The following is a 22,282-nucleotide window of genomic DNA, read 5'->3' as shown; positions in this document are numbered from 1 at the left end:
CAAAGCCCAGCAAATAACAAGCAGTGCCCAGTTTAAAGAATGTAAGAAATGTACAATGTTCTGCTCTTGGTTAGAATTCTTCAACTGCCAGAAGTGTGTTGTGTCTACTCCTGTTTCAGAGTATTACTAAAAGCTCACTTTCTCCTTGCGTATCCTGCAGGCATGGGAACACAGTGGAAAGGCATGGGCCTGAGCCTTATGAAGTTGGATGTGTTTCGCCAGTCTATATTGCGTTCAGATGAGGCTTTGAAGAACACAGGCCTTAAGGTCTCAGACCTGCTGCTGCAAGCAAATGAGAACACTTTTGATGACACTGTTCATGCATTTGTTGGATTAGCTGCTATTCAGGCAAGTCGCAATGGGCTAGTGGAGGGGGGTAGTGGACTCAATCTACATAAGCTAATGTATCTGTTTGGCTGGTAACACTTTATACCAATTAATGGAAGCTTGTTTTGTGTAATCAGCAAGTGGCAGCTGTTGGAAATATCTCTCTGAGAGGAGGGAGTGAGTTGTGCCCTTAAAAGTTGGGGCTTTGCTACTTCCAAGTACATAACAAACTTTTTGGTACGGGCATTCTTGGCCTCACTGCTTTTTTTCTTACAAGATGTTTGGACTAATATTGGTCTGAACCGATTTGCATGTGTATTCGTGTGGATATGTGGCGCAGTTTCTTCCATTAAGAGCTTTAGGAATGTCTTTAAGTTTTAGGCAAATGCTTGTGCCAAGGAGCAAGGTTCCATTTAATGTCTTCTAAAATTTGTTCTGCAAATGATCTAAGTCCAGCTGAATGAAGCCTCTTCATGATTCTGAGTGTCAATATGGTATTCATGGTTTCTTAATAAACTAGAGGCCAAGCTTTTAAAGTGGTCTGGAAAGCTGGTCTTAGCCTCTTATTTTGTACAGACACATTCTTGGCAGCTTCATGTTGTTGGAAATATTTTCTTAGTAGAAAATTAGATTGTGAAGAGGCTCAGACAATACTGGAGTTGCATGATGATTCTTGGGATTGCTTTGAAAGGAGGATGGAGCTGTAGTTGTGGGGGGAAAAAAAGCAGTGAGGCCAAGAATGTCTGTACCAAAAAGTTTATTATGTACTTGCTACTGCTATGTACCTTTGAAGCCTGACACCTGCTTACTCTGGCGTGGAATCAGTAATTTTACTTCTGCTTGCAGATTGCTCAGATTGATATGCTGAAGGCTGCAGGTCTGCAACCCGATGGCATTTTGGGCCACTCAGTGGGAGAACTAGCTTGTGGCTATGCAGACAACTCCTTAAGTCATGAAGAAGCCATTCTTGCCGCTTATTGGCGGGGACGATGCGTTAAAGAGGCCAAACTGCCGCCTGGAGGAATGGCTGCTGTTGGTAGGTATACCCTTACCAAAAGAGTGATTCAGGAATGTGTATCTGATCTCTGTTGTATGCCATTGGGATAAAATTGGTCTCTGAAACTCTCATGTCTGTAAAATCTTGGCCACTGTTACCTCTTCTTTGTTTTCTTCTGATGTAGAACAGGTTCTTAAATATTTAAGTGGATAAAATGGTAGTGATCTCTGCTGTGGAATACATCAGGATTTTGGTAACCATCCCAAAATTTAAGTGGAAATTGAGGGATTTATTGTCAGGTGACGAATGACAGGCCTCATAAATAATACCTTGAAACAAGGTGAAAATGTAAAGCACTGAGTTTTTTGGCTCTTGATAGATATCATACACACACAGATGTGTGTATATATGGGGTTTTTTTTTGTTTGTTTGGTTTTTTTTGTTTTTTTTTTATTTTCTTTTTTTTTTTGTAATTTTGTTCAAAAAGAGACTTCTGATTGTCTGCAGGAGTAATGAGATGTGAAAACAGTAAGCCACTATGATGTAGTGGGCAGCTGCCTAATGAATTTGCTACAGCCTAATAGCACTTGGGAGTAAGATTTCTTCTGAGCAAGCTTTACTTTGTGTTTGTGTAAGTCATATAGTTTTGCCCACTGTCGGGTAAAATTTTGGACCTAGCAGTTTTGCTTTGTAGTGTAACTTTATAGTGACTTACATGTTTAAAAGTAAAATTATTCTTGGTAGCACTGTTGTTCTGTTTCTTATTGGATGCAGTGGTCAATTAAAACCTGAAACACTTCGAAGAAAAGTTGTTGCAGGTATAATGCAGTCTATTGGATTAGAACACTTGTTATAATCTCAGATTTCTTAATTTAGGTAATGCTCCAAAGGACTACCTACCTAATTTAGCTTTTTTTCCCCTTGAGATTAAATAAATGACACTCCTATCATAGAACTTGGAAAGCTGCATATAGTATGTTTTTGATAATCTGATGTTGAGTTCAAGTTCTTCCTGTGACTTGTATCTGTGTAATGTATGACCAGATGCTTTGTATGTTAACCTGGCATGCCACTAGAGTTACTGATTTGTATGAATATTTTGTGTCTCTCAGCAATCCAAGCTAGAGCAGGGGAGAGAGTGCATGGGCTTGGCTCCAAGAAACTAATGGCAACATGAGACTAAACAACCACTTCTGTAGCTTCTTTGAAAGTGCGGGGGTTACCCCCACCTCATTCATTAATGGGATGGTGCAAAGATTTGGCCTTGTGTTCAGCTTAACTGTGATAAATGTCATGGTAAAGCTCTAGGGTAAATATTCTTAGCTTTTGCAGAATTGCTTTGGAGGGGAGAGGGAGGTGCCCGTCAGTACCTCCCAGTTTTGCAAAGTGCTGAATTGAGCACAGCGACTGTGCAGTTAAGATTTCCTCCTCTTATGAGGCTCATAGCTAGAAACACTTTTGTTGTCCTGTGGTCTTCTTCTGCAGGTCTGACATGGGAGGAATGTAAACAACGCTGTCCTCCAAATGTGGTACCAGCCTGTCACAACTCTGAGGACACTGTCACTATTTCGGGGCCTCTGGTGAGCACGGAACTGATACAGTGTGTACTGGGATTGTGAGTAGGATCTGCGAAGTTCAAGTTTGAAGAAAGCATGAAGCTTACTTAGAGTTCAGCTACTTGGAAAGGGGAGCTGGATTGAAGTGGTGGAGTGGACATAATATAAACTTGTATAAACTTACACACTCAAATATTCTGTGAGAGGAAGTGATATTAATGCTTCAGTAAGCTAGTAATAAAATCTCTTATATCCATGGGCATAGAGGATGATAAATTATAAGACTGAGAAGGGCAGTAACCTCATCACTGCTGTGGCTCCCCTTAAATGGCAACTGATGAAGGGTATGGAGGGACTACTGTGGCTTGTACAGATACCAAGTATTTTGTGAGCTTCTCTCTTAGTTCGCTTACATTTCTCTTCTTAGGACTCTGTGAATGACTTTGTAGCCAAACTGAAGAAAGATGGTGTGTTTGCAAAGGAGGTGCGCAGTGCTGGCGTTGCATTTCACTCCCATTACATGGCATCTATTGCACCAGCACTGTTGAATGCTCTGAGAAAGGTAATGTTGCCAAACCGTGGCTTGCATGGCTTATGCTCTGACACCTAGGTTGCCTGTAGGTTATGTTGAGCTTAAGGGGACTCCTTTTTGAGAAGGAAGAGAAAATCTCTTGAAGAGCATGTAGACCTCTGTGAGATGTAATGTTTGAAATCACTTGGTCTGGAGCAGGAGGACGTCCTGAGCAATCAACCTGGGAGAAATGATGTGCGAAAAGGAGGAACTGCTTGCTTTGGCCAATCCTATTGCTCTCTATGGCTTTTAACTCTTTCTCCTGTCCTTCTTTCTTGACTGTCTGTAGGTCATTCCAAACCCTAAACCTCGCTCGGCACGATGGATCAGTACATCTATCCCTGAATCTCAGTGGCAAGGTGATCTGGCTAGGAATTCCTCTGCAGAGTACCATGTGAACAACCTTGTGAATCCAGTCCTGTTCCACGAAGGTCTGAAGCATGTTCCAGAGAATGCCGTTGTAGTAGAGATTGCTCCACATGCTCTTTTACAGGTATCGTATTCGATTGTTTCAGTATGACACTGTATTGATAGTATTGTGCTGTTAAAAGGAGTTTGAGGGTCTGATGACTAGGGAAGACTGCTTTTTTTTTTTTTTTATTCTTTTTCCCTAGTTCTGAGAGCCTTTGCTTCCTTCAGTACTTCTGAGCTTTTCCCAGTTTTAATGTTAGTTTTTTTCTTTGTTTCTGAGTGGTTTTTTAGGGGGTGGTGTATGTTAATACTAAAAATAAAAAATCCCTAACACACTACCACTTCCTCACGCAGACATTCACATTGCTGCTGCTATTTGTTCCTATGCACTTGATAACTGATAGCCAGCTTTCTGAACTGCATAATGAGTAAGGAAAGCATTTCATGGTTTGGATCTAATGGAGAGTGTGTGCAAAAATTATGGTGGAGTGAGACATGCAAAAACTTAACAGGCCTTCTCTATGAAAAACATATTTTACCATCTGTACTCTGAATTTGGGTAGAAGTTTTGTCTTAAAAGGTGGTGGATAGCAGTGGTGTTTTCCCCTCTTCTCCTAGATCAAGTAGTCTGAGACCACAGGAACTTACTTTCTTCTTAAACTCCTTTCTCTAATGAGATGAGGTCGTTATTCTTTTCTCCCTGCCCTATAAAAATTGATTCTCATGGAATTAACTTCATAGTAGAGAATGCAGAACATGAGGTGCATTGGGAAATACTTGCTTCTCAGGATCAGTGGTGTGGTCTTGTCTCTGTCCCTTAAGTCTCTAGGGCTGGTCTTTTTTATTTGGTCAGTGGCATGCAAGAGGAGAAGTCTTAGGAAGAATAGTAGTTACTCAAGATTAATAGTTACACAGTGCTTCTGAGTTTCAATCCAGTGTATTTTTACTATATCATGTTGGTCTTATGCTTTGAAAGTGACTTGAAGGGAGAATCAAGAGTAGTTTTTAATCTGGGCATATATTTTTTCGATAGAGATTATATGCCTCATGTTGAAATCATTGAGCAATTTTGGACTCTAATGCAAGTGACTAAGACCTCATTGTCTGGGTTTGAGAGTATCTTGATTTTGTCTTCCATTCCTTTCTTTTCTCATATAAAGACCACATAATCAGCTTGAAGAGAAGATAAAAATTGGGTCAGGTGTTCAAAGCTGAGTTTTTTGGTCTAATAGCTTTTGCTTGAGAAATGCTGTAGGATATTTCAGATTATAAGGTGCTTTTCCTGGCAAGGGAGTGTGTGCAAGTGGGAGGCATGAGAAAGTGACTTAGCAGTTCTTCAAGTGCAGGTTTTGATTTCACTTCACAGTCTGCTTGGGAAAGGGATATTTGTGTTTTGGCAGAATTACATTAATATTCTGTAGGTTCTGTTTTATTAGATGTGCAACAGCTTGGGTTGCTGGAAGGGTACTCTTCCCTGTTAAAGTGGTGTATGTGCCAGCAGCTAGCACAGATACATAAGTAGTTTGAGACCTAAAGACAAAAATTCAGAGACAAAGTAGTAAGTGATGCCTTCCACCAGTGATTTATGGATTCTGCTTGACCAGGCTATCTTGAAGAGAACTTTGAAACCAACTTGCACCATTCTGCCTTTGATGAAGAAAGATCACAAAAATAATTTGGAGTTCTTCTTAACACACATTGGAAAGATTCATTTAACTGGGTAAGGAGAAGAGGGGAGGAGGGTGAGTGGGATAACAGAAGGGAATTCAGGTCTCTTCTCTAATATGCATGTCTTCACATGGATTCAAACACTCCTTCAAGAAACCTTGAAATAAATGGGATGTACATTTGTGCTTTACATACTTAGTATGCTCACTTGTGAAGTGTTCCTGTGGGTTAGAGACTGCTTGGGCAAGGAAGGTGCCTTTTAATGAGAAGTCCCATTTTAAAGGCCTAGGAACCTGGCACTAGCTTCTGGAAATAAATTTTGCATCTTATAGACTGTTAATTACAAATTTGGCTGCAGTAAGTGTTCATGGTACATCTCAGACATGGAGTCTGAGACCAATTACTGTCTGACCTCTGAAGTATTATAACCAATTTTTTTCCTTACTTTTTTTTCCCATCCCTTCCCCCACTGTCTTGATTATTTTTGTCTTTTTAGGATAAATGTTCTTGGAAATAACTTGTTCCCCTCTGTGGAATACCCTGTCCCTGTGGGAACACCCCTTATTTCTCCATACATCAAATGGGACCACAGTCAGGACTGGGACGTTCCGAAAGCTGAAGACTTTCCAGCAGGTTCCAAAGGCTCTGCATCTGCTTCAGTCTACAATATTGGTGTGTTGCTTGTTTGGGTTTTATTATTTGTTTGTCACTTTCCTGCTTTACCTGTGTTTCCTTTTCTAAAACTAAGAAAAGAATACTCAAAACAGCATCCTGGAAGCCATCCTCTGAAGCTTAAATATTTGGTTTGGATTGACAAAAACCTGTATCTGTTTCTGAAATGGGATGAGAGAACATGAAAAACCAGGAACCTCTGTTGCTTTAGACTAACAGTAATTCTAAGAGCTGCATGTTGTCAGGCAGGATAGTTGGAGAAACTAGAGCCTCTTGTAGATATTGAGGAGGAAAAACCTCTCTATTAGAGTGTTTTTATTCTTTTTATTCTGCTCTTTATTCTTTGACAGATGTGAGTCCTGACTCCCCTGACCACTACTTGATTGGTCACTGCATTGATGGCAGAGTTTTGTACCCTGCAACTGGGTACCTTGTGCTGGCTTGGCGAACACTGGCACGGTCTCTTGGTGTGGCCATGGAGGAAATAGCTGTTATGTTTGAGAATGTCACAATTCATCAGGCAACTATCATTCCCAAAAAGGGTGAGTGAGGAGTGCTGGTATAACTGCACAACTATGTAGTGAAGATGGAGGGAGTGGGAGGAAAGGAATGCATCGGAAAAGTGAGGAGGAATGCAGGAGAGGGACTAAAGAGGAGTGCAGCACGACTGAGCAAAGGAATGGATTCATACAGTCAAGTAGTATGCATTATGGTCATTTTTATTACATGCTGTGAGCAGTAAGTCTAGAGATAGTGAAAGAAAATGTTCTGCTTCAGGATGGTAGAAATAAATGACCTCACAGTCCTGTCTTCCTCAATGTTTCTTGAAGGATCAGTACAGCTGGAAGTAAGACTCATGCCTGCTTCCCGCTGCTTTGAGGTGTCAGGAAATGGGAATCTGGCTGTGAGTGGTAAGTGAAGGAAGTATAAGTGTATATATACAGTCTTAGAATATCCATTCTTTATGAACAATTATAATGATCATTATTCGTGTTACTGTGCCCTTCAGGGAAGATTTCAGTCCTAGAAAACGCTGCTCAGAAGAATTTCTGTAACCAGCCAGATGGCTTTCGGACTCAAGTAGACAGGAGCTCAAAGCCCGGACTCTTGAAAGAAGACGTTTACCAAGAGCTGCATCTGCGTGGATATAATTATGGACCAACTTTCCAGGGTGTTCTAGAATGCAACAGTGAAGGTGAATTTCCTTTCAAAAGAGCCTTCCTTTCAAAATTTCCTTACAATGAGCCTGGCTATCGTAATGATGACTATTTGATCTTTTAATACAAATGGAATTAACAGTTCACCTGACTGTGTCTTGTGAGATAATTATACTTTGTGTGACAAGAGAGAACAACCAAGAGCATTGGGAAAGTTTTTCTCTCCAATGTAGAACTGTGTGGTGGAGTTTACAGGGGAAGCTGGGTACATACACCAAACTTGGCATTTAATAAGCAGTGACATTCTAGCATCTGATGAATGATGAAATAGTGAGGCTTTCTCTTCCTCTTCTGCAGCAAGTGCAGGAAAAGTTCTGTGGAATGGGAACTGGGTGACCTTCCTTGACACTCTGCTACATATGCTGATCTTACCTGAGGCTGGCCGCAGTCTACGCTTACCCACGAGGATTCGCTCGGTCTGTATTGATCCAGTGCTGCATCGTGAGCAGGTGTGCCAATACCAGGACAATATAGAAGGTAATGTCTCTCAGGCTTGAACTTCTGCTGATTGCTTTGACTACTGGGTGAATGTGTGAATTCTGAAGTAGTAGGATGAATTTCGATGGGGGGGCCCTCTTAGTGTCCAAGCTATTCTGCAACTCTGTAACCTCTCTATGAAAGAGCCTGACATAGCACTGTTCATCAAATCACCTTGAGCAAAATATTTTTTTGTTTTCCAACTTACATTTCTTTCCTGACTTTCAGCTTTTGAAGTTGTTGTGGACCACTGTCTTGATAACCTTAAAGCAGGAGGTGTTCAGATCAATGGTCTTCACGCTACTGTGGCACCACGACGACAACAGGAACAGATACCTCCCACCCTGGAAAAATTCTGCTTTGTGCCCTACACTGAGAGTAGCTGTTTGTCTTCAAGTGCCCATCTTCATGCCTATCTGGAGCACTGCAAAGGTGGCGTGGGATTGCTTTCTTGTCATACTAGGAGAATCTTCTAGCCTGAGAGAAGTGTCTTGCGAGAAGCTGTTCATACTCCTTCAGAACATCCAAGATACTGTGTTGTAGAAGACTTCAGCAAGGGTTCTCTGTACAATTGCTGGAAGCTAAAAGCTAGTTCTGCCTGAGATCTCTAGAATGTGGGAAAGAGTAAAAAGCCGTGAAGAAGGACATCTTTCCTTCTGTAACAGTCAGATGTGGTGTCAGATGGCACAACCCCTTCTGCAAGCAGAGAGACACAAATCATCTTTAACGAGAAATCCAACCTAGTTGCTTTAGACCCTGGCAGGGGAGATTACTTAAGTGAGTTTGTAACCTTTTGGTTAAAAGGTTTGTTTTTCCCTGTGAACTGCTAAGATAGGCAAGGTTCCCATTTGTTCCTTGTTCCCATTTGATTGTGGGCACATATCCAAACAGGGAAAATGATTTAGTGAGGCACACATTCAAAGCAATTGTTTGCCACAAGAATAGAATAGGAGCAGTTCAGTCTGTTGTGAAACTGGTAGCTAAATACAGTGTTTTTGATGAGGAGACATCTACTAAACTAATCACCTTAAGTGCCTTTTCATCAAAGAGAAAAAAAGGTTTTTTTAAAAAATTTTTACTCTAGTGGTGAATTTTGCTTCATCTTGAGAGAGTAATTTTTTTCATTCTGTGTTGGTGAAGTGTCTTCATGCTCATCCTTAGATTTGGCAATAGACTTTAAAGATTTCCCTTTTTTTTTTTCTCCTTAGTTTTCCCCTGCAGCATCCAAATACTGCCCCCAGAGGGTATTTTTTCTAGGCTGTGGTGGGAATATTTTATTTTGTAATCCAGTTCCTGATCCTCAGTCATGATTAACCATTTCCCATCAGTTTATAAAGCAAAAAGGCATTTTAGTATTTTTGTATCTGCAGAAACTTAAATTTTCCTTCACAGTTCTCTAAATCAATCAGAAGTTTTCTGTTAGTTACCCTCTTTCAGTCAGTCTTACTACAGGTAATTGTGGGGTTTAGTTTGTTTTGCTACAAAGTCTACTAATTTGGGGCAACTACTGCACAATACATAATCATGTGAATGTAAGAGGCTTCACTGTAGCTGTGTGGGTGGGCTAATGATATAGGATGCTGTAATATGTGGTGCTGATCAGCTGGTGTAGCAAATGGAGGCAAAGAGGAAAAGAATTCTTGGAAAATCTTGACTCTTCCTTTCATTTCCTCTTCTATTCTATAGGTCTGATCAAGAACTTACAGTCTAAGGTGGCAGTGCATGGGGTCAAATTAGTCATCCCTGGACTAGAAACTGCAGTGGCTGCTACAGGGTCCTCATCCACACAGAAGGGCCTTCAGCATATCCTCGCTGAGATCTGCCGCCTGGAACTGAATGGAAACCTCCATTCTGAGCTGCAACAAGTTGTGCTTCGAGAGAAAATGCACTTCCAAAATGACCCTCTTCTCAGTGGATTGCTGGCTTCTGCAGAGTTGAGGACTTGCCTGGATGTGGCATTGGAGAACATGATCAGTCATAGGATAAAGATAGTAGAGGTTAGCTGGAAGCCTGGGATGGGACCGTAGCTAGTGTTTCTAGGCCTTCCAGTAACCTAATTACATACTGCTGTTGTTCTAGTTTTAATTCTGGATATCACTCATGTTTTTATTTGGTTTTTGCTTTTCCTTCCTCTTCTTTCTCTCAAAGGCTAATGCAGGAAGTGGACAACTGTTCTCTCGTGTGAAAAGTATTCTGAATGCTCAGCCCCTGTTGCAGGTTGACTACATTGCCACTGACTGCATCCTGGAAAACCTTTCAGCTATTGAAACAGAGCTACAAGATGCTGGTGTTGTCTCTAGCCAGTGGGATCCATCTAGCCTTCCCTCTGGAAATCTGACCGATGCTGACCTGGTGGTATACAACTGTTCGACAAGTGTTTTAGTGAATGCCACTGAAATACTCTCTAATTTGGCAGCTGCTGTGAAAGAAGGAGGGTTTGTTTTGCTACATACTCTTCTTAAGGGAGAAACTCTTGGAGAAATTGTCAGTTTCCTTACAAGCCCAGATCTGCAGCAGAAACACAGCTTCCTAAGTGAGGTAAGCCTCTTGGAAGGACAGATACTTTCACCATGGATAGTCTGAGTCTGTTGCTTGCAAATGCCCTGATGGTAAATGTATAGTAGACATTGCTTGCATGCCTTTCCATTGAGTAGCACTTCCAAGAGTTTGGGTTTTGTTTATAATTCTGGAGTGGGGTTGTTGGATTTTGAATTTTGCAATTACATGGATTCTATCCCTTCACTTCCTGCAGACATTTTTTCAAGGGGATTTGAGAAGAAAGATTAAGTTCTTTGCTCTGCATCTTTCCCGGTGAACAGGGGGATAAAGAGAAGGCATTGAGATGCTACTAGCACTAATAACAAAAACCGTAGATCTATCATTAGTATCAATAGCCTGGTATTAGCAAATCCCTGGGAGAAGATACATGTCTGTTGAATGCACCTTCTCTGAAGGAAATTATACAAGCCAGGCAAGAGTGTGCAGGACTTAGATAGTTCTCAAAGTTTTCTAGATACAGACACTGTCCCATCGTCCTTGATATATAAGGGGTCATGCTGTAAAAACCTTCTGCTGGTCTCTGCCTGGCATATGAAAAGCAAATGAATGCTTTTCTGAGAGCCTGCAGTAATTTTTATTTCATTCAGACAGTAATCCTTACATGTTTCTGGATATGCCATACATGCATTTTCATTCTTTTATTTTTCTGAAATGCCATTTCAGTGTAACTTAGGCATATGGATGCTTTTCCCCATGTCTGTGCATACAGGGCTTATGTGACATAGGGTAGACACATTCAAGTACACTATGGAATTTGGTGGCATGGTCATGTCTCATGGTCAGGTTTTTTGCACACCTGCTAGTGTGCTAAGACTGGTTCCCTAACTACGACTTTGAGATACTTGTACTGCCACTTTTGGAAGATCCTTTAGGGAAGAAGGAGTAGTCTAGATGTGGATAAAACACTGTTATCAAACATGTATTTGTACTGAGATAATACAGAACAAGTTTTCAAGAAAAGTCAAGAAAAATTGACTTTTGACATTGCTGTTAATTTGTTGCTTTGCATGATTTGACAGGCACAGTGGGAGAACTTATTCAGCAAAGCTTCACTGAATCTTGTTGCCATGAAGAAGTCATTCTTTGGCTCAGTTATTTTCCTGTGCCGTCGGCAAGTTCCTGTCAAAACACCTATTTTTCTACCAGTAGATGAGACGAACTATAAGTGGGTTGAGTCCTTAAAGGTGAGAATTCCTGTGTCCTAGGTATTTGAATTTCCAAATCATTATACTTTCTAAATGAGATATTTAGTAGTGTTAAAAGAAGACTGTGTGTGTTCAGTTACTTTTAATAAAATAGAAGTTACTAATCACTACCAAGGATATGAGGGCTATTTTCTTTGTAGTTCCTAGTAAAACAGTTTGGGGTTTGTTTTGTAGGAGATCTTGGCTGACCCATCAGAGAAGCCTGTGTGGTTGACTGCCACCAGTTGTGCGAACTCAGGAATTTTGGGAATGGTGAACTGCCTTCGCCTTGAAGCAGAAGGCCACCGAATCAGGTACGTAAGCGTGTCCTTGAGTCGCATTTGGGAGCGATTTGTGTTAGCTTCTTTTCAGACCTATAGCAAAACAAACAACTCTTGTCTTCAGGTGTGTGTTCATTTCCAACTTGAACCCTTCATCTGCTGTCCCACCCACGAGTCTTTCTTCCCTGGAGATGCAGAAGATTGTTCAGAAGGACCTGGTGATGAATGTGTATCGTGATGGAAAGTGGGGCTCCTTCAGGCATCTTCTATTGCAGCAAGGTACAGTCTTTGAGAGCTGAGGATCACTTGCAAGGCCTTGAATCTGAATGAACTTTGAATAGAAAATGAGTAGCTATTGTTCCTACAGTTACCTTTTATTATTATTTTTAATGAACAATTTTGAATTCTGCTTCAGCTCAAAGTGAACAGTAGCACACTGTGGTGCCAGGAGGATGGATAGGCTATTTAGGGCATCAGTAGTACTGCAAAGCAAGAAAGGGCTCTCTGGATAGCAAATGGAGGAGGAGGTAGAAATTGCAAAAGGAATTTACTCGTTTTGGAGAGCACGTACCTTTGTTAATATGTGTAAGTTCTTACTGTTCCTTCTTCTGCAGCACAACCTCAGGAGCTGACAGAATATGCCTATGTAAATGTGCTAACTCGTGGAGATCTCTCATCTCTTCGCTGGATTGTCTCCCCACTTCGACACTTCCACACAGCTGATCCCAATGTTTTGCTCTGCAAAGTCTATTATGCATCTCTCAACTTCCGGGACATTATGCTGGCCACAGGGAAGCTTTCTCCCGATGCTATCCCTGGTGAGTTAAAGTTACACTAGAAGGATATTGTTGTTCTAGAACTCATCTCTTGATTGTTAGTTATGCTAGATTGTATGCCAGAAAGCATACTTTTGAAAAGGAAGTACAGCCCTGCTACATGGCTGTACACCAAAAAGTTCCCAAGTTCTGCATCCAGTTACAGTTCCATTTTTTAAAATATGGCACAATTAACAAACCATGCTCTGAGAAATGTTGCTTGCCACATTGCACAGATACCAAGTGTGAGATAAAAAGTTTGATGGAGGTTCCAGAGATGGGCATGGTAAATACCAAGGTGAGAATGTTGAAGTTTCATGCTGCCATGCCGTTGGACATGCTTGGATTTCAGAGAGGAAAAATGCACAATGATGTAATTGCCTGTTTACAAAATGGAAGTGGCATTATCTTCATAGCAAGTTAAGAATTAATGTAATGTGTATGAAATGGTTTTAAAATACGTATTTAAAAGAGAGGGGATGGAACATGTAAAAATTTAGTGATTTGAGTATGGCTGGGTTCTCCTTCCTGACTGAACCACCTGGCATAATGGAAGTTGCCCCTGTCCACGGCAGAAGGTTGGAAGTATATGATCTTTAAGGTCTCTTCCAACACAAACAATTCTATGATTCTATGACTGATATAAATGTCTGCCTAAAACATGAATTATCAAAAATTCATATTTCACAGTATATTTTTGCAGTGATCATCTTTCTAGTTTATGTATCATTCTTTTTCTGAGGGACAGAATTGCCTCTGAAACAAGATGTTTTAATGAAATTTCTCAGATGAAAACTGGAAACTAAAGCAATATCATCAAGGATAAATGCTTCTGATTTAATGAGACCAAGTCTTTTTCTGTTGCTCTTGCAGTGAGTCATTAACTATGACAGTTTATGAACTGTTTGCAGAAGAGACAAATCCCAGAGGTTTAGACTTCCAGGGATTGCTGCTGTAGTAAAGGAATTTTAGAAGAGGTTGGTTTTTTTGTTTTTTGTTTTTTTTTTTTTAAAGGTGTTAATGTTCTTTCAGGTAACTGGGCTTTGCAGCAATGCATGCTGGGCATGGAGTTCTCAGGACGGGACCTGGCTGGAAGAAGAGTGATGGGATTGCTGCCAGCAAAGGGGCTGGCCACAGTGGTAGACTGTGAAAAAAAGTTTCTGTGGGAGGTGCCTGAAAACTGGTAGGTCAGCTTCTGTTTTCTGGTTAAGATTTGCCTTCCTGCCTGAGGCTGATGACAGCCCTGATCAAACCTGAGTGCTGCACAATGGCTAGATTTGCCTCTGGCAAATGTTAACAGGGCTATAGTGTCCCAAGCAACTGTAGGGTTTTGGATTAGATTCACTGCAGGAGTTCAGCACTAGTTTTTGTACAGTGGCTTGCACAAGGTTCTCATCTTTTTTTTTAGCTTTGCGTGTTTCAGTATACACTGGGGTATCAGTGTTGGTTATGTTACTGGTTAGTTACTGAAATACTTTTGCAAAATAATGAAAACTGGCTGTGTTTGGCAGCTGTGGTAGTCTGCTCTATGACTGACACTTTCTTATCCATCTTATCTTACACATTCTTATCTGTCTCAGCAGTGGAACTTTTCTGTTGCAGAAAGGCAAATTTCATCAGGAAAATTTAGTAGTTTTTCCCAAGGCTAAAGATACCTCTTTCACTTTGCTCTTTAGGACTCTAGAAGAAGCAGCTTCAGTGCCTGTTGTTTATGCCACTGCTTATTATGCTTTGGTGGTTCGAGGTGGTATGAAGAAGGGTGAGAGTATCCTTATTCACTCTGGCTCAGGAGGTGTGGGCCAAGCAGCCATTGCCATTGCCCTGAGCATGGGCTGCCGTGTCTTTGCTACTGTCGGTGAGTACTGAGGGCCCAAAGTCATGGGGAGAAAGAGATTATAGCTAATAGAGGAAGCTTGTGTGTGTACACATATTATATAAGTATATATACCTATTTAGGTATATACTTATTCCCCCCCAATGTGATCTACTGTAGCTTTGATCTAATTTCCAGGCTGAGAGCTGGTTACATAGTAAATACAGCTACTGACTCTGTGCTTGAAAATTCCACAGGACAGTCAGATTTATATGTCTCTGTACACTATATAATCAAAAGACTGGAAGAAGATCATGGCTTGCTCATTTTACATTTAGTAATATGAATCCAGTGCCTGTCCATTGCAAGGCTCTCATCTGTTTCTGGTCCTTGCTCTATCTCATAAATGAACAGTAGCAACCAGTTAGTCTGACATCCTGGGAGACTGAAAGCTTGGAGATGGCTTCTCAGACTTACAGTTCTTGGAAGAAAGATGTGCAGTGGAAAATGGGCTGTTTCATCATAAAAATTAAAATAGTGACATCTTTCAACCTGCCTTCTACTTCCAGGTTCCACTGAGAAACGTAAGTATCTCCAAGCAAGATTCCCACAGCTAGATGCTAATAGCTTTTCCAGCTCGAGAGATACTACCTTTGAGCAACATATACTTCGAGTTACCAACGGAAAAGGTGAAGTTCAAGAAATATTTTTCCTTTTTTTGTCAGCTAAGCCACATTATCAGTTGTGCATTCTAAAGACAATATGAGTCACTAGAAGACAGGGTTAGGCTCTCAGCAGAGTTAAGTAGATGTTTCTCCTTTCACTGCAGGTGTCAACCTCGTGTTAAATTCCTTGGCAGAAGAGAAGCTCCAAGCCAGTTTGCGTTGTCTTGCTCGACATGGGCGCTTCTTGGAAATAGGCAAATTTGATCTATCTAACAACAGTCAGCTTGGTAAGGTGGGGCTTTGGGAAGCACCTCTCATTGGGTTTTAGCTGCTGCCCAGCACCCCCAGGTATCCTTTTCTGCAGGACAGCTCTCCAGCCTCCCCAAAATTTATACTTGTGTCTGGTGTTACTGAGGCTCAGGTGCACAATTGACATTTGTTAAATTTTGTATCGCTTATGATTGCCCAGTGTTCCAGTCTATCCAGACCCCTCTGCAAGGCCTCTTGTCCCTTAAGGCAGCAAACAGCTAAATCTACCAGTTTTGAGGGCACAGGGCAAGAGAACCCTGATTTCTCTTGGATGGGAAAAATTTTTGAATGTTGTAAGGTGATGTGTCAGTGAAAAATGAGTGTTCTCCTGTTGTAGAATGACTGCATATAGTGTCGACAGCCTGCTTCCTTATTATAATTAAATTGTAAAAGGTCCTATAATATTGGAAAACCTTGCTATGAGGAAGAGTCTCCTGTGGAGATAGACATGATGTATGCAGGATTCTAGCTCCCCTGTGACTCTAACTCAGCTGTCACAAGAGAAAAAACATGTCCTTTTTAATATCAGACAGACCATGATATAGCTTGTCCTCTCAACACACAATTTTTTGGAGTGGCATTTCTGTGAAACTGGTCTGCTTGTAAGAGAAGAATGTAATGTTATGTATTGGAGAATATATGCAAGAATGAGTTTGGAAAATGAAGAATTCAAGCATCTGACTGCTTTACTCCTGTAAGCTGCCCAGAAATGCTTCTGGAGCAGAGGGTAGGCTCCATTTTGAAATGTCAGCAGCATCAGGTCATAACCAAGTTGCTTTTTCTAGGAATGTCTCTCTTCCTCAAGAACGTAGCATTTCATGGGATCCTACTAGATTCAATATTTGATGAGGGAAACCAAGAGTGGGAAGTAGTATCAGAGCTGTTGAAGAAAGGCATAAGAGACGGTGTAGTAAAGCCTCTGAGGAGTACAGTCTTCAACAAAGAAGAGGTAGAAGCTGCCTTCAGATTCATGGCACAAGGAAAACATATTGGCAAAGTTATCATCAAGGTAATGTGATAATGGTTTTGATTCTCTGATGCCTCTGGCCATCCTCTGGTGACTGTTGGATATTTGGATCCATTTTGAGTTGAAGTTCTATGAGTAGGGCAGCACAGGGTCAGTTTTTACTGCTGACACTGTCACAATTGTAACTGCCAAGTCTGGCACTGACTCTACAATGTTCTTTCTCATTGACTGGAGGAGCATGGAAAGATAAGAGATGCATTATGTATCTGATTATCTAATTTTAACTACCTTTTTTTTTTTTTTGTGTCTGTGTGTTGTTTCTGGCTCTTGGTTGGGTTTTTTTTTTTTGTTTTTGTTTTTTTTTTTTTGTGGGGGAAGATCCAAGAAGAGGAAAAGGAGTATCCTTTAAGAAAGTCTGAACCAGTTAAAATCTCTGCAATCTCCCGAACCTCCTGTCCACCTACGAAGTCCTACATCATCACAGGGGGCCTAGGAGGATTTGGGCTGGAGTTGGCACAGTGGCTAATTGAGAGAGGAGCACAGAAAATTATACTGACGTCTCGTTCTGGCATACGAACTGGTAAGCAAAAATTGTAAGGAAACAGGGAATATGACTGCCTTTCAACAGACTTCAGTTTGTAGTTTCTCTCCATTTTTAAGTGTCCTGTTGGTGACTAATAATGTCTTGATCTCTTTTCTTTCCTGTATTATCTCACTTCAAGCTCTTGTCTCCTTTATTGTAAAGAAGGAACTATCTTTTAGCTTGACCTTTATTTCCAACTACTACTTTCCCCCTTTTATGCTTCCTATTTCTATCACCCATTTTCTCTCTTATACAGGGTTTATTCTGTAGCCTTTCTTTTACCTTTATGCCCTCTGTAGTGTCTGGATACCTCACTGTCTTGTCCACTGGCTGTAGCATGTTGGATCACATGCCACAAGGAAGGGCCTAAAAACTCCTTGTTAAAGATACTTTGTTCCTCAAACTACATGTGTGGATGCTTACTCAGGCGTTAGTTTGATTACAGTGGCAGCATTGAGATTTATCAGTGCTAGTCTTCAGTATTTCCTCGTACAAATTCACTCATAACTCAACTTCTCTCTGTCTCTACAGGTTTCTTCTTTTGGCAAGTTCACAATCACACCACTTGTGTGTACAAACACATAGATCAAATACTACTTCTCAAGTTCTGGCTGTGCTACTATAATCTGTTGCTTTGCTCTAATCTAGCCAATTTTCCCAATCTCAGTACCCAAATTTTTGTTAATTTCTCTTCACAGTTGTATTTTTCTTTCCTTCCTTCCCCCCACTGCCACCCCAGCCCTTAGGTTCTCCCAATGCTGTTCTCTATTTTATCTATGTAGAATTTTTGAAATTCAAATTATTTCTAGCTGCTGTTCAAATTTTGTCCAATTTTTATCTTGCTGAATCAGAAATTATTTAGCTATCCAGTCCCTATCTAGTCAGAAAAGCATAAAGGAGCAGCTTAACCAAAGCCTTATGGTTGGGATTCTTCATCCCAGGCACTGTCCACCTTTATATTTTCTAGGCTACCAGGCTAAACGTGTTAAAGAGTGGAAGGCACTGGGAATCAAAGTGCTGGTATCTACCAGTGATATTGGAACACTAGAAGGAACACAGCAATTGATAGAAGAAGCTTTGCAGCTTGGACCAGTTGGAGGCATCTTTAATTTGGCTGTGGTAAGTGACAGAAATGCTCAGGACTTGTAAGAGGCAACATCCATTCACGTGACTAAAGGCAGTCAGGCTTCATACAATTTTAGTTAAGTTCTCTGTGTTTCAAAGGATACTATGCTTTGGTCTTACCTGGTGACTAAAGGCTTATGGGTCTGTTCCCTTGACCTGAGAAGCAAGAGTTATTTGGCCAGCGAGTTGAGTTCTGTGGTAAGATAAATGTTGCCCTAGCCTCCTGTGGACAAGAAAAATCCCATGTAGAGCTTGCCAGAATTTCTGCAGTATCAATACAGAAAAAATACTGAAAAAAAGCAGACTTGACAAAAGCCATGTTGTCTATATTTTGGGATATTCCAGATATGTCTGTACTGTGAAGTTATAAAAATGAATTGTGTAGCAATATCCTCTCATATCTCAAGCCATGTGGCATATTTAAACAGAGAAACTGGAGATACTGAAATTAATTTTTTTTTTTAATCCCTCTTCTCACTCCCCATAGGTCCTTAGAGATGGCATGATTGAAAATCAGACCCCAGAATTATTCTGGGAGGTCAACAAGCCAAAGTATTCAGGCACCCTTCATTTGGATTGGTAAGTGTCTGTAGAAGGGATAAATAAGAACTTTTTAAAGTCAAGGAACTGATCAAGCTTAGTTGTTTTAGTCTTGCACTAGCCTTTGACAATGATACATTAAGCAGGTTTTTCTGATGGAGTTTTTCCTGCTCTGTTCCAAGGGTGACTCGTAAGAAGTGTCCAGACCTGGACTATTTTGTTGTATTCTCCTCTGTAAGCTGTGGAAGAGGAAATGCTGGGCAAAGTAATTACGGCTTTGCCAATTCTACCATGGAGCGTATCTGTGAGCAGCGACACCACGATGGACTCCCAGGTGAGATGACTTTACTCATTGCACAGTATAAATTATCTTGCCAGACATCCAGATGAGGACCAGCTCGCCAGAAACCTCTGCACTTATCTGGAGTGATAAAGTATGTTGAAGGCTGTTTTCTGCTCCTAGATGTTACCCTGAGTCATTAATGTGTGAATGAATACTGACCATTTAACAGTACAAAGGAAATGCATGCCTTAGCATAGCTCATTATTAAGTCCCTTTTTTATTAACTCACTCCTGTTCCTGCCATGTGCTTTAGTTAGCTGCTTAGTGTGTTCTTCTAATTTCTTCTCCAGGCCTGGCAATCCAGTGGGGAGCCATTGGTGATGTGGGTATCTTGATGAAGACAATGGGAAACAAAGACATTGTGGTGGGGGGAACGATTCCCCAACAAATGAGCTCATGCCTGGAGGTGCTCGATGTTTTCCTGAATCAACCTCATCCTGTCATGTCCAGTTTTGTCCTAGCAGAGAAGGTCTCAGTGAAAGCTGAAGGAGGTAGTCAGCGGGACCTTGTAGAAGCTGTTGCTCACATCCTGGGTAAGTGCTGTCACTCAAGGCACTATTGGACAGTGCCTACTCTCTCATTACTTTCGGAAAGTAGTGGTGCTGCTGTAGGCCCTCTGTCCAGCATCTCTTCCTGATCTCCTGTGGTGTGGCAATGTTGCTGTTGCGAGACTGTTGCTTTTTTCTTCCCTTTACACTGCTCCTTCTCTCAAATAAGGACTGTTTCTTTTATGGATTTTTCTCCGTTACTGTGTTTACATAGATACGCATATATGCTCCAGAGTCTTGGGTTTTATTTAGAGTGAACTGGTACCTTTCTCCAAATGGAGAATCAACAAGAACAGCCCCCAAGAGCAAAATTCTGGGACAGCACATAAGACAGCAAATACATAACTGATTTTCTGAGTACTGTTCCAGCTTTCAGACATTCACCTTGGTATGTCCCCATGCCACAAAAAATTAGCTTTTCTCTACTTACTGCTTAGCTGGTATTTTATTCACTTACCAGCTCTGTCTCTCATCCCATGTGAACATCTAGTAACCATAGCTTAACTATGCCTTACAAGTGCCATGTCCTGTCTGTCTTGAATCTGCTTTCTTTTACCATCGTGTCTCTTATTTTTGTGTTGGTACTCAATAATCGCTGTCAACTCTTGTTTACCATGTCCCACTTCAGTTGTCTCTATTGAAGACAGAACCATCTAGTGATCCTTTGTTTTCTACCAAAAAAAAGTACTGATTAATGAAAGAGAGTCTCCTGTGTTACTTAAGGAGTTGTGTGCAACTCACTGACAGCAAATCTGATCTCTCAGAGCAGATGCGGCTTTTAGAAGCGATAGGAAAGAGTCTGGGAAACCACACCAGCTATAGGGTTAGTTTGGAAGAAGAGAGTATGAAAGCAACAAAGGGAGGAGCTAGTAATGAAGCCTATATAGTGGGAAGGGTGCACAAGGTGGAGGAGGGGACAAAGAGCTGAAGATGCAGGTGTTATTATGAGAGGCCTTCTACGGATAAGGAAAGGGTGAGAGATTGAACAGTGTGAAAATTGAAGGGAAAAAGGAAAATGAAGCCTAAACGTATCACCTCCTCCTCTAGTGTCATAGGCATCAAGTGTTGCAGTCAACCATCACTGGCACTGGTAACTTTCATCTCATTGTAGCTGAGGATTAGTTGTATTAGGTCTAGAACTGCAGTTTCAATTAGAGCCTCCAGTGTGTGGAGTCTGTCTGGCTGACTGACAGTTCTGTATTTGGTCTAGAGCTGATGTGAAAATATTCACAGCTATTTAGTTGGGACTAATGTATCCCCTGTCATAAATCTGTGCACATTTAATATGTACTCTACTAGATCCCAAATGACAAGGTGGGGGTTGTAGAAGAGGTGGTTTATGAAAGATTAGATGATCCTGAAGCTCTACAGCTGCAATTTATTGAGATTGTGGGAGGTAGAACAAAGTGGAGAAGGCTGCTAGAGAGGCCTAGAGCTGAAAAGAAATTGGCCTTTTGCCAGCATGCTCTTTTGTTATCAGGGGTCCGTGATGTGAGTAGTCTGAATGCTGAGAGTTCCTTGGCTGACTTGGGCTTGGATTCCCTGATGGGTGTGGAGGTGCGCCAGACATTGGAGAGAGACTATGACATCGTTATGACCATGAGAGAAATTCGACTCCTTACAATCAACAAACTTCGTGAACTTTCTTCCAAGTCCAGGACAGCAGAGGGTAAAGTGTCTGGATTAGGGTTGCTACCAGTCACCTGAGTCCAAATAATTAAGCTTCCAATTAATTGCTTTCATCTCTAGTGACATAAACCTCTATCAGATCATTAAATAAAGTTATAATTGAATAGTTTTTAAGTGACAGACATGTCACAGAAGTGTATTGACCACTAGGACAGGCCCATCATTTCTGGGGGCAGGGTATACAAGCAAGGCAGGTGTGAAAGCTGCTTTCTTGCTTGGCTAGCAGCTGCATGCATGAGTACTCTTATGTGTGGGATGCAATTTGAGATCTTTTACTTGTCTGGGGAATAAACAATGTAATGTCATGCTCACAGGAAGCTAAAAGCAGTTGTTGCAGAGCAACTGACAGTAGGAAGATCCCTGCCTCTATGACCTGATGATGTAGTGAGGCAACAGGCTAATCTAGGGCAGCCCTAGCCCTGAGGTTGTCCTTCAGGAGTATGGCTACATGACCGAGACTGACCCTGAAGCTAATTGGGTTTGTCTGGTGTGCTTTCCTTCAAAGAGCTGAAGTCATCCCCACTGACGAAGACAGGCCCAGGCAAACCTCCGAAACTAGATTTGAACAACTTACTGGTGAACCCAGAAGCACCAACAATCACTCGTCTCAATGATGTTCAGAGCATGGAGCGCCCTCTTTTCCTTGTTCACCCCATTGAAGGATCCATTGCAGTTTTCCACACTCTGGCCTCCAGACTTCACATGCCCTGCTATGGGCTCCAGTGCACAAAAGGTATCTCAGTTCTTCAGCATCTTGAATTTGCAAACATAACATTCTGAACTGTAGTTGCTTTTAGAGAGGGCTTTGTTCCTAGACTATTAAAGTTGGAAGAACAAGTATCAGGCCTATTAGTCTGCAGAGGGTCATGTCAAACATCTCAGTGTCAAGAGGAATAATAGATGCAATTGAAGAGTTTATGTATACAAAAGTCAAAGCATCCTGTTCAACCTGTCCTTGGAAAGCA

The 22,282-nt window shown here is 41.3% G+C and overlaps 1 protein-coding gene across 1 annotated transcript in view; it reads left to right on the top strand.

Moving 5' to 3' along the window:
- Window positions 1–22,282, top strand: part of FASN (fatty acid synthase) — a 39,816-nt gene that overhangs the window by 14,553 nt on the left and 2,981 nt on the right. The window contains 32 exon segments of the mRNA XM_053995135.1: window positions 161–348; window positions 1,174–1,363; window positions 2,810–2,904; window positions 3,308–3,442; window positions 3,741–3,944; window positions 5,467–5,582; window positions 6,027–6,202; window positions 6,553–6,744; window positions 7,033–7,113; window positions 7,212–7,397; window positions 7,717–7,896; window positions 8,125–8,328; window positions 9,583–9,893; window positions 10,045–10,434; window positions 11,475–11,639; window positions 11,835–11,953; window positions 12,045–12,199; window positions 12,535–12,738; window positions 13,768–13,918; window positions 14,412–14,440; window positions 14,443–14,494; window positions 14,496–14,590; window positions 15,118–15,237; window positions 15,378–15,500; window positions 16,308–16,531; window positions 16,868–17,069; window positions 18,040–18,191; window positions 18,685–18,776; window positions 18,920–19,071; window positions 19,371–19,613; window positions 21,109–21,297; window positions 21,823–22,050. Of these exon segments, the coding sequence (XP_053851110.1) occupies window positions 161–348; window positions 1,174–1,363; window positions 2,810–2,904; window positions 3,308–3,442; window positions 3,741–3,944; window positions 5,467–5,582; window positions 6,027–6,202; window positions 6,553–6,744; window positions 7,033–7,113; window positions 7,212–7,397; window positions 7,717–7,896; window positions 8,125–8,328; window positions 9,583–9,893; window positions 10,045–10,434; window positions 11,475–11,639; window positions 11,835–11,953; window positions 12,045–12,199; window positions 12,535–12,738; window positions 13,768–13,918; window positions 14,412–14,440; window positions 14,443–14,494; window positions 14,496–14,590; window positions 15,118–15,237; window positions 15,378–15,500; window positions 16,308–16,531; window positions 16,868–17,069; window positions 18,040–18,191; window positions 18,685–18,776; window positions 18,920–19,071; window positions 19,371–19,613; window positions 21,109–21,297; window positions 21,823–22,050 (5,343 nt within the window).

This window comes from Vidua macroura, chromosome 19 (assembly GCF_024509145.1).
Source record: "Vidua macroura isolate BioBank_ID:100142 chromosome 19, ASM2450914v1, whole genome shotgun sequence".
NCBI classification, from domain to species: Eukaryota; Metazoa; Chordata; class Aves; order Passeriformes; family Viduidae; genus Vidua; species Vidua macroura.
The sequence above is the reverse complement of the archived record's forward strand: the minus strand, read 5'-3'. Positions and strand labels throughout refer to the sequence as shown.